General features: G+C 43.8%; 1 protein-coding gene across 1 annotated transcript; it reads right to left on the bottom strand.

The window, feature by feature from the left end:
* Nucleotides 1-798: 798 nt before the first annotated feature.
* On the bottom strand, nt 799-12,407 carry atxn1l (ataxin 1-like). Its single transcript, XM_053634505.1, has 3 exons — nt 12,094-12,407; nt 9,839-10,956; nt 799-8,980 (listed from the first exon to the last, which is right to left on the bottom strand). The coding sequence occupies exons 2-3, from the start codon at nt 10,850-10,852 to the stop codon at nt 7,772-7,774; spliced, it is 2,223 nt and encodes a 740-aa protein (XP_053490480.1). The 5' UTR covers nt 10,853-10,956; nt 12,094-12,407; the 3' UTR covers nt 799-7,771.
* Between the last annotated feature and the right edge of the window lie 374 nt (nt 12,408-12,781).

Genomic DNA, 12,781 nt, shown 5'->3' on the forward strand with positions numbered 1-12,781 from the left:
TTACAGACAAACCGTTTGGAGTATTCAAAATCCTTTTGATAAATTCTGTGAGGCTTACTCTGAAGATGATGTGTGCCAAATTTGGTGGTGATTGTACAAAATTTGTAGGAGGAGTAGTGAAAAAAAGAAACAGGCTTTTGGACACACAATTCAAAAGTGAGGCCCAAATTTGACCGCACAATGGCGCTAGAGCATTGACAGCACTTGGCCCAAATTTGTTGAGAATGTATCTTAGACCCTCCCCACTCAGTGTGCCAAATTTCACAACTTTTTACAAGACGATTCTATGGGCTCGCCAGAAAAAGTAGAAGGTGGTCGGATAACGATAGCACCTTCGGTGCTTGGCCCCTTAACGATACAGAAAATAATTCTTAATGTAAGATTTGCAACCGAAACTTGAGACCAATCCAGAAAAGGAGCCGGGCCAGTTTGGTAATATTATATATATTATATTGTGTTTACTTAACAAACATGATAAATGCAATGTTTCCAAGAAGTTAGCTGTAACAATAAAAATACAATATCTTTGTGTCCGTACATAGAATTAAGACAGCGAAACGAAAAACAAAAAAACTGCCCTAAGTAGTTCACAGAGAGGTACAAATATACAGTACAAATCTATTTTATTCCAAAAAAAAAAGAAAAAAAAAAGGGTACAAATAAAAAAAAATAAAAAAACTGCAACAAAATATAGTTATTAATGCTTTGTAAAGTTCAGGTAGGTGTAGGGTGTTCTAAGGGAGCACTTTGGGTAGACGACTTCTAAGGCTTCTGAGAAGAATTAATACATATTGGTACGGCCATAACGATATTAAAATTCACTATACAAAGTCCATATAACCTGGATTATACTTGAGGATTGAATATTACATACACATCATTGCATATATTTTGCAGGTTCCTCTTATGCATTAAAGAAAGACGCTTGTTTCTTTTCAAACCGGTTAAGTGGTCACGTTAAAAAAAAAAAAAAAATTAAAAAAAGAAGAAAATGGGAAAAAAAAATAGCAGTGTCACTTAGTGCCAACAATTTAAAAGTACATAATTAATCGTTTTAAAAAAAAAAAAAAAAAAAAAAACATTAGAATTTTCTCACTCGCTCATTTTTAGTTCCACTTCTACAGAGGAAAAAAAAAAGAACAGAAAGAAAAGAAATTCAACCTCAACGTGGTTCCTGGGTGGTAAAGCGTCCCGAAAAACGAAGTCAGAAAAATTTAACGTGATAGTACGACTGAGAAAAGATTTGCGCGTCCATCCTTTTGTCCGTCCATCCAGAGCCCGAAATGGTCACCTGATGCAAGTCGTCAGTGCCACGCCCTTCGCGACTCGCGCGCCGTGATTACAGGCACGTTTCCTGCAACACGGTTTATTTCCTAACGCCAGCCACGGCAAGGTTTCTGAGGTAAATGCTCGTCAAAGGCCCATGTCAGCAGTGCGCGTCTCTTTCCATTGACATCGGAACTTGACGTGAAAGTAAAACGCCATACGATTTTACCTCCTTTACGCGGGACGGTCGACCTGCAGGCCTGGCTGCGAGGGCGACTCCGAGCCTCACGTACGCATCATTCGTTCCACGACAAATCTTAAGGCAAGCTCGATATTATAGAAAGCTCATCTTTTATCTACACACACACACACACACACACACAAATATTGATTGTTTTAACACGGTTTCGCATATAATTCAATATTAGACAAGGTTACTACGTAACCAAGTGTGGACTAGAATAAGTGCATCTTTCATTTGATGACGTAGGTGGTGATGAGTCGATTTATATATTTATTTATATATAATATATATAATATATATATATATATATATATATTTTTTACATGTACTTTTCATTAAAAATAGCCAGCGAGCACTATCGCGAGTCATCTACAGGGGGCGCTGTGTTTGCACAACACTTGCACGAGAGAGAGATCACACCGTGAAGATGAAGAGATGAGAGCACGAAAGTGAACCGTGAAGCCGTGCCGGAATGGGATCAAGGGCTGATTTGTACTTCAGTGAAGATTAACGTAAGCATGTTCACGTCGTGACGTAAACGGAGGGGATTACGGGTAGCAGACGTGCACATCTCGAAATAGACGCGTCGTGCTTATCTGTGACTGAACAGGAACCAGATCGGGTAGAAAAAAGGTGCGAGTCGCGTCAGTTTTTACACTCTACGAATAATTTTTTACAAACTGTACGAATCAGTCACATGAAAAAAAATTATTATTATTATTTTTTTTCTAAACGAGAATTCTTTGGAGTCGAGATTGACATTCTTACAATGGAAACAAAAGTCCTGGCAGTGTGAAAAACTTCTCGTTAAAGGTCTCGGCATCCGAGCGCTCCTACGACGCTCGTCTAAAATCCACTGATAGGAGGACGCCGGACTCACACGAGAACTACGGACACGGTAGCGCCGATGACGACACTTAAACGAAAACATGCTAACGGACTGAAAAAAAACTCGTTATTATCTCAAGCTCACGTTCGAGCACTCTGTTTAAACCTGGATCGCTTTGATTCAAATGACATAACCGGCATCATACGTATTTTCTCTAGAGGGCGCTGAAATCCTAAGTCTATAACCGGAAATCTTTACTTCCTACAACAGTAAAACGCCAGACTTTCCTTTTCGTTACGTTTCATTCACGTATTCTCCACACTGCCCTCTAGTGTTCACATTTATACCACGCTTATACACACACACATATATATATATATATATAAATTTCTAATGACGTATAAATCAGCCCTTAATGGTCGAAGCAAAACGACGACTGCATGTGTATAGCACGATGGATCTCTCGCTCTCACACACACACACACACGTACAGGAAAGGCACGAACAAAACGTAGATTTTTTTACCCCTTAGTTACAGTGCACAGGATTGAAGCGATTCATTACACACAATCTGACGACCTTTAGCCGGGGGTCAGTAAGGCAGTGCGTTTGAGATGACACGGAGAAGTGAGGGTGACGAATAACACACACACACACACACACACACACACACACACACACACACGCACGCACGCGATGTACAGTAACCGAGCAACATGACACGCTTCAACTTTTGTGAAGTTTTTTCGTTTTAGCAACATAATCTGACTGCTCACAAAAAAAAACTACCATCTCAATTATTCCATTAATGCAACAGAATTAAAGGGAAACTTATTTCATTGTTTAAAAAAAAAAAAAAAAAAACCAAAATGTCCATCCATTGCACCTGTAGCGCATACATACTTATATATTGTACCGAATTTCAGTACATTTCTGTTCACCGAAAACTACAAAAAACAAACAAAAAACAAAACCCAGTTTTAATCCAAACTCACTTACAATGGAAGTCTATGGGCAGATGTCGGATTCGTCAGGAAATAAAACTCGAAAACATACAGAACCGATCCTTTTAGAGACGGGACTGCTTTCTCAGATGGAAGAATTTGTGCTTATGTGCAAAAAACGTCGTGAGGCACTCGTGGCGTACGGATTCAGGGAAGTGTAAAGTAACCGGAACTACTTTTGAAACTGCGTTACTCACACGTCAGGAATTTGGGAAATATAGAAAGCTTTGATACAGAAATACAGATTTTTTTTTTTGTGTGTGTGTGTGTGTGTGAGATGTCAATCTCGTGTCTGGAACAGCTTTACGGTTCATGTGTAACGGCAAGGGGAGCGATTTTGCGTTTTAGAAATGGCGTAATCGTTTGCTTTTAAATTCGGTTCGGCGTCTGCCTTTAGACTTCCATTGAAAGTCGTGAATAGGTTTTCAGTTCCGGGACACGTTTCTGTAGTAAATCACATGGTACGGATACAGTGAACAGAGTTTTACAAGAATTTTTTTTTTTCTTTTTTAAAAACACCGTGAAGTTCCCCTTTAAGGAGTTTCTCTATGATGGTTGGGGAACTAAAACGCGACCGGGGCGGGTCATTAAAACGATGACGGAAAAGAAATCCGTCCAGTTCCTTTGTTGAGTAAACGAGCTCACGGCTGCCAGAGTTAAGACGTTTGCACTTACTGCATAGAACATAGCGCTGAGGTCGTACACCGTTCCGGTAATTCTCCGTGGAAGGATATTGCTTGGGTGATAAACGCCTACTGTTTAAATGAGCGGAATGACTTACGTACTGCATTTGCTTGTCTGGAAAGAAATTTTTTTTTTTTTTTTTGGTCATGTCGCAGAAAAGGAATGAGATTGTACGGAGTCTGTTCAGACCGGCTGTAACAGAGCGGTCACGTCTTGAGGCAGGGAGGTTTATTCTGAGAGGTTAAAAGTGAAAATAGGGATGCATCGATTGGCTGTAAAAAAAAAAAAATTTTTAAATAAAAAAAAATCCTCTGATATCGACATCTGACATCCGGTGACCCGGGTGTACGACGTCCTGCTAAAGAAACGCTCCATGACGTCCCTGTCTGATTAATACTTATTATTAGTACTCATTTCTGTCAGTATCACTATCGACGAGTACCAAATATAATAATGTCCTCGTACTCGGTACGTATGGGGCGTTATCGATGCATCCCTAATTAGAAACAGCACAGACGTGGAGTGTGTCAAACCACTGAACTTGAAATACATAAGACCACTTCAGAGAACAGATCTACGCATGATATTTACGCAATTAAAATAATAATAATAATAATAATAATAATAATAACCTGCACCACTGAGCGCACGGTGGGAAAATCAGATTTTTAAAAAAAAAAAAAAAAAAAAAAAGAAGGCTGATTCGAAACCAGAAACACGTACGAGACCATCACACCAGCTAAATATAGTCAACGAGGTCAAATCACCAGTCAGTGTACGCATCTGTATCCGAGGTGAGAGTTAATGCTACCTGTAGGGGGAAAAATCTATTAAGTCACCATTGAAAACAAACAAGCAAAAAAAAAAATTAAATTTATAAAAAAAAAAAAAAAAGTTCTTTCCTTTAAAATACTTGACATCTTTTAAAAGCATCGTTTATGATAAAATGCATTTTTTTCTTTCCTGTAGAACTAGAATTAAAAAATGAAATGTGAAGGAAAAAAAAAACGGGAACGTCAAGCTCATATCTCGGAACGCCGTCCGACGTTCGTGTTCATATTCAAAGGAGTCATTTCATGATTTTTCAGGTGTTCCTTTTGTTTGGGTGTGTAACATATCCGTTTGTGCCTGTAGAAGATCTGCAAAGTCGCAAAGCTCACAGTCTCCCCAAAAAGGATTTATTTACTAATCGAACAGAGAACGCTGCTCCAGACCTGCCCGAAACGCCTCAACCAGATTTACTCCCGTGATTCCTCTACGTCACGGCGCGTTCTATCAGCACAGTCCCGGACAAAGGCAGGTGCGGAGATAGAAGGCGAGGCTTCAGAGAATTCAGCCGCCATGTTGCGGAGACGCTGTGCGTTTCGGTGCGAAAGCAAAAACCCTCGGTTTAGCCTTCCGAAACGCACGTGAGGCTTTCGGCCAATCGCAACGCGACGGGTCAGCTGGCCGATCAGAGCGCTCTGGGCTTTTCAGAAGGAGGGGCTTTGGAGAAATCGAGCGTTTCAGGCAGCCTGGGAATAGAGGTATGGCGATACGTTACATTATTTGACAAATAATGCGGTTTGTTTTAACATTAAAGCATGGTAACCTATTTTATTACACCCAATAAACAACAATGTTTAAAAACGTTTTTTTGTTTTTTTTTAAATCACGAAACGACTCCGTTTACTTTTTAAAACGCCAGGTCTAATTGCACTTCGTTTACGTTTTCTCGGTTTACATTTTGTTGAATAACTAAGCTAAAAAAAAAAAAGAAAAAAAAAAAAAAAGAAGAAGAATAAGAATAATCAGTGATGAAACCGCAGCATTTCTTCTTGGCTAATTTGTAAACAGTGTCGAGCACGCCTGTCAGTTTCTCACAAAGAAAAATAAATAAAAAGTAAAAAAAAAAATTAAAGTGTTGAAAGTTTTCCCTTCATACTAAAAAAAACGAATTAAAAAAAAAAGGTCAGTGTGTATTAAATCAACTATTAAAAAAAAAAAAAAAAACAAACCACCACCACAGGGCTGGACGATGTGACGATACGATATCGATACGGCGATAAATTGTGTCACGATACTCAAATATCCGAGATGCGTTTAATTTTTTACATCTCCATCACTGTTAAATCACTCCTTTTTCAAGATGTTAAATCCCTTTTTTTGGTAACGCAGCAGCACTGTTTTGCAGTGTATCGTAGAAAGGCTTCGTGGCGGAGTATCACGAAACTCACGTCGCATCGCCCGGCCCTGACGTGCAATGACCGGAGTCATCAGGAGTAACATTGCAGAGAAGGAAATCCTACATCGTACAATAATATCTCGACGACGACCGAACGAAAAAGAAGGTGCGCTCAGATCTCAGGACCGGGAATCTAATAACTAAAAACATGATGAGAAGAAGAAGAAGAAGAAGAAAAAGAAGAAGAGAGAGTGACATCGTGTCGTTTCAAAAGGTCACGTACGTGCCCTGATTGAAACCCACGCTGGGGAGAATTCTTTAGAAATGAAAAATGACGTCGTGCATTGCTACTGGGAAGTCGGTTCTTCACACGGACCGCTGAATCGTCACAATTTTAAAAAAATTCAAAACAACACGAGGAAAATCAAATGAGTCGAGCTATTGCTTTAAAACCCGTCCGTGGTGATTCACTCCACAGCAATCATCTTTTCCTTTAAAAAAAAAAAAAATAGGGGAAAGAAGGAAAGCCCAAATCAATCTCCATCAGCTAGGACCTGTACCACGTTTCTCTTTCTTTTTACTAAAGCGGCGAAGATTTCCACCCCCCCCCCCGACACCGAACACTGTCTCCACGAAAAGGAAAATGTATACGCTGGAATGCTGAATCTTAACCCTTAATACTAATATAGGAAAAAACAAACAAACAAACAAACGAACCAAAACAAAACACGTGGGACAGGTAGAGCACGATACTGCGGACAGTGTAAACGTGACCCGATACGCTTTTGTTTTTTGTTTTTTTTAAACGCCGTTCCTAAATATTGATTGTTGGTCGTTTTGTTTGATTGATTCGGGAAGAAGTGATCGTTCACGAGCTACAAATGAAAGGGAGAACAGAAACAAAACGCCGGCCCTGAAGGGAAAGGGAAAAGAAAGGTGGTGTGTAGTCGTGTGAGGACGATGTGCCGTGAAAAGAAAAACAAAAGCAAAACTTCCGAGTCAAAAGCGAGAGCGGCTGTAAAGTAAAGCGACGACACTCGGGGAGAGAGAGAGAGAGAGAGAGAGAGAGAGAGAGAGAGAGAGAGAGAGAAAGAAAGAGAGAGCCTTTCTTTTAGATTTTCGGCAGTCCAAACTATCCATCAAGTACAGGGTGTATTTAATATATCTATATATATATTTATATATTTATATACGGGGAGGAAAACAGGCGTAATTGTGAAGATCCTATGGCTGCATCCGGTTTCCTCCCCTCTGGTTACGTTCTTCAATACACGTTGTAACTAATGATATTTCATCTGTAAGTGAATTACAGAGCGTGAAAGGCTTTGGTAGATAATACACCAGCTGGAGCGTTTAGTCCAGATGGTCGGCGGTCTTGCCGTCGTTACGAGCTCGACCCCGAGTGCTCTCGGGCTGCCTAAAAAAAACAATGTGTGTGTATAAAATCTTTCGTGTGCAAAATCTCAAAAGAAAAATAAAAGAAAAAAACATTCTTAGGCTACATTCTCTCTTTCTCTTCCCACGCATTTCTGACACTTTCCTCCCCTCTTGCCATTGCGTCCTGCTTCCTGCGTCTGCTGCTACTTCCCGGCGTTGGAGCGCCCCTCGATGGATAGTTTGACCTCCTGAGGGATGAACGAGGGCCGAGAGGAGCCCGGCGGCGCGGCTAGGCCTCCCTCCTCCCTCTTGACGGGGTATCTTTGGAAACCTGGGGTTGACCAACGCCTCTGTGAGGGCCCGTGGGCCTCGGTGTGCAAATAATAACTGCTCTGGCTGCGCGTGTGCTCCGCCGAAGTCCTGTCGGGTCTGGAGGGCACGTCTCCGTGTCCCGAGGCGCTCAGCTTTAAGGACTCGTCCTTGTCGGCTCTCTCTCGGTGAACGCGCTCCGTCCTGAGCTGACCCTGAGCTGGCCGCGGGATCTGGGGCGCCGGAGGTCCCATAGGTTGGCTGGAGGACGCTCCTGACGTCGAGTTGGCTTTGGCGGAAGTCCTGCTGTGTGTCGGTTGCTGCGGCTGCTGGGAGATCGACGGTGGCTTTTGGTGCGGGGCCGAATGCTGCTGAAGTGTGATGGATACGCAGACGTCGCCCGCTTGGAGGTGGTGGCAGGTGAGGCCGTAGAGCTGCGCGGTGCGTTCTGGGCTGCAGGATGACCAGCCCTGACCGAAGACGAAGAACGGGTGCTCGGGAGGAACGTCGATGCTCACTTTGCTCTGGCGCTCGCCGACGGCGAAGCGTAGCGCGACCAGCCCGGGCCTCTGGGAGCTCGCACGTACGTCCACCACCATGCTCGAGTCGATCTTCAGTCCCGTGCTGGCTTCGGCGCTGCGTACAAAATCCTGCGTTTGTAGATCCTCTACGCGCTTCAGCTCGCCCGTTGCTAACTGGATGATGGCGCCCTTGGTGAAGTGCGAGGGCGGAGGCACGGCGGGGACAGCTGGCACGGCGGGTAGCTCCGCCGCCAGCACGCGCTCGGCCACGCCTGAGGCATCTGAGATTTTGTGCTGTGGCGTTTCGGCTGCGGTGTCGTTATTAGGCTGGGGATGAGGATGAGGAAGAGGATGGTAGTCCAGGGGCAGGAGAACCGGCTGCCCATTCGGCAGGATCACTGTATGACCAGGGTGCTGAGGATGAAGCAGAGCTCGAGGGTCCAGCTGGCCGCCGGGGTGCGACGTGTACGCCGTCCTACTCTCCCCCTGAACCTCTCTGCTGCTCTGAGACGAGCCGTGCGCTCCCTCTCTCCGACTCACGCCGCGGACCGGCGACGCCAGACGCCCCACCACTTGTTGGACCTGCGTACGAACAAACACACACTCAAAAGGTCAGACTGAGGTTCCTGAAGGCTTTGAAAGGGAAAAAAAAAAGCTGCATGGTTTACAAGAAGTCAATTTGTAGACCTTTTCCTTGTGCAATTACATTTCCTTCCTGCGTAAAAAAAAAAAAAAAATCTTAGGTACTTTCTAAGAAGTGGCTTTCAGACAGTCTGTTGCTCAACCAACCACGCAGCTGTACTACAGCTAATACAGGAAGGAAGTGGAGTAGAGTTTATGGTGTGATGAATACTGATTCAAAAACATGACGAGACAAAAAGTTCCTTCATTATTTACATACAAAAAAAACAAAAACAACGTTAGTATTGGTAATAGTTGTTATCACAGAAGGTTAGACGGTGCTGATTTTGGGGAAGGATCGTTTCACAATGCTTCGACGTCACAATTAAACAACAACAACAAAAAGCGGAACGTTACCTCTCGCATTTTTCCACAGAAATGCATTAATCCCGATTACCAAGCACGATCGTGTCAATTACGAAACAGGAGATGGATCGTCCATTCGTGATCGATTAAATAAAATATTATCAGACAAAATTATAATAAAGGTAACATGAAGATCACTTGACAGACCAGAGGTGAACCACGAGCACTCAAAAAAAAATAAAAAATACCGAAACGGAACTAATCTAGTTCAGCAACTGGTCATGTTTTATAAAGATCGCTTTTGGTCCTGTTTATCTTCAAATGGAGGTCACTGGGCAGTAATCCGACTAAGAGCAGTAACAGCACTCCTAAATTTATCCCGCAAAAAAAGCAGAGTGATAATAATAATAATAATAATAATAATAATAATAATAATAATGAGGAGACTCTCACCTCCAGGTCCATGTCCGGTGTGCTGCGCTGGCCAGGCGATGCTCTTCCTTCCTGCCTGCAGATCTTCCGGTCCATCTGCATCTCCATCGTCATCGCCATGCCTTGCTGCTGCGGCCGCACCACCGCGTTTCTCGCCATGTAAACCACGTCCCTGCCGTTTTCCCGATTCCCTCCGTTCACCTCTCGGTCCTGCTCCATCGAGCCGCTTTGAGGCTGCGCGACTCGATCGCTGGCCGACGTGTGGTAGAACACGGGGACGCGCTCTGCCGTCGGAATCATCCCGATGGCGCCTAGAGGCTGCTGCGAGGAGGACGAGGAGGATGACGAAGAGGCCACTGCCTGCTCGGACGCCAGCACCAACGGGACGCCTCCTGTAGCCGCTACTTTGGCGTAGGCATGAGCGGAAACTTGCTGCTGAGGCGGGGACGAAACCACGCCTTCCTGGATGACGGATGGATAGGGCACCAGGTGAGACTGAGCCGGTATCAAGGAGCTGGGGACGAACCCTGGGGGGACTGCATAGGGAACTGCGGTGGCATATGATGGGCTGACGAACTGCGGGATGGGAGCGTAGCCGAGAGAAGGGTAATGAATGCCTGTGTGCTGGAGGAGCGTTGAGGGAACCGTGTAGGCTGGAGAGATGTGGCCCAGCACGGGGTGGAGGCTGGTGGGCGAGTAGGTGACCGACGGAACGGCTACTTTATACAGCATGCTATACTGCTCCACAGGTAATCCCTGGGCCATGCTCTCCGGACCCTCCACTCCGAAATGCAGGTTAGGTTGAGTCCGGACCCATTCGCCGCCTCCACTTCCACCCTGAGGTTCTCCGCTCGCTCCGGAGCTCTGTGACGACGACGTCGTTGCTTCCTCTCCTCCTCCTCCTCCTCCACCACCTCCAGTATTACTGCTGCTGCTGCTGCTGTTGTTGTTAGGAACGGTGGAAGCATTGCTAACCGGAAGGTCCCGCTTCTTCGGAGGGAGGCACTCCTGATTGCGCTCGTGAGCTTGCTTCATGCTGCTCTGGATTACACGTGGACGATGTTAGTGAGAGGCGTGGCCTGACAGCCACAAACGCGGCACCTCTGGGAACCTCTCGTTCAGCTCTTCCATCACGTTACCTAAACAGAAACATACCATGAGTATTCTAAAAATATATATATATATTTAAATCCTAAATTTCAGCAGTTGATATTGAATCGGAGGATTTATGTTATGGGAGGAGTCTCCAGTGTCACAGCTTTGTCACGGTCAGTAACACGACAAATTGCTGTAGTAGAAGAGAAATAAAAGACTTAGGGGCGTGGCATTATAGGGAAAGCCACTCTGCACTCCCTGTTATGTTTTATTCTTTACTTATTTAGCGCAAGGATCGATTAACACGCATGCAAGCGACACAGATGAAACGAAATATAACTTAAGCCTGGATTCACTGTGGCTTGATCTCGATCACAAAAGCAGACCTATTTAAAATATAAATACAAATATATTTTTAGGGAGAAACAGGCTGCTTAACAAAACAAAAACAGTCTATATATTGTACGTGATCGTTTACTATCATTATCTGAATGGTACAAGGCTGCATTAATATCCATTTTAAAACTCTTTGATAAACAGTACATTTCATGACTCTAAAAAGCAATCAGAGCTATTTAGTTATGTTATTATTAATTTTCTTTTAAAGAGACAAACATTCAGGTTCTATCTACTGCCAGTAGTTCAGCAGATTTCATTTGGCACGTCACTTTATATATTTTTTTTAATGATTTGTTTACGCGTAGCTGACAAAATAACACGTTTAAAAAGCTTGCCTCTTTTTTAAAAAATGAAATAAAAATACAATTACTGAAACTCATTTTAGCTCTCCGGCGGAACTATTAGCAAAGAGCTAGCTGTGGCTGGGGCGAGAGGGCTTGGACATCATTAGCTAGCAAAGATGGAAAACTGCACAGGAAACCTGTTAAAAAAAACAAAAAAAAAAACATAAACATATCATATTTTGAGCATATTGGTTATCTTTAGATAACGACACGCTCGGAAAATTCACTGTTGTTCTTTTAAAACGACAACTTTATTAACCTGGGAATTTAAAAACATAAATGTTTGTTTGCCTGGACTGCATATTAACGGGGATATCCCAACTAGCTAGCAACCTCGAAAGCCTAGCCACCCGTTGCTAAGCTGCTAATCGCGTATTCAACGGCTTGGAAAACGCGTTATTTCGGTCGTAACGAATTATTTTAGAAACACAGACTTACCCGGGCATGTCATGATGCTGCCTACGGTCGAGCTTTCGGCTTTTGGTGAGTCAGTGGCGTAAATCAACGGTGAAATCAGGGCTGATGATTAGTGCCCATTTCAGAGGCCAGCGACGAAACCCCAGCGGCGCGCACTGATGACGTCACGGTCCGTAGGCGCATTCATAGACGCTGTTTTGAGCACGTTCACAGACGCCGTGTTTATATTTATATAATCTGTATCATGTTTATACATCGCGTTGCCGGTTTAGCACGTCCACCTAAAGGTGTAGATGTACAGTTACTGTCTGTAGCCCGTCTGATGCACTGCACAAAGTTTTGGCACCCCTCTAACCCACCCATTACAGGTTCCCAACCCTGGTCCTAGACTGCTACGCCCTCCACATTTTTCACAGCTCTAAAACATCTGATTCAGCTACACAGCTCTGTCTGGATGGAATTAGGGTTTATTAGAGAAGGGGAAACATTAAAACATACATGACGGGGAGGTTCTTCCGGACCAGAGGTGTGTAACTAGTGAAACCTGTGATGTGAGAAAAGTGACCACCACACCACATTACTAGGGATGTGGTTTATTCTCAGTACAGCACTGACACTGACATTGTAGTGTGTGTGTGCTGTAGGTACGAGTGGATCAGATAGAACAGTGGTGTCATTGATGTGGTCTCTGATGGGTTGAGAAACAGTC

Source organism: Ictalurus furcatus, chromosome 10 (genome assembly GCF_023375685.1).
Source record: "Ictalurus furcatus strain D&B chromosome 10, Billie_1.0, whole genome shotgun sequence".
Lineage (NCBI taxonomy): Eukaryota > Metazoa > Chordata > Actinopteri > Siluriformes > Ictaluridae > Ictalurus > Ictalurus furcatus.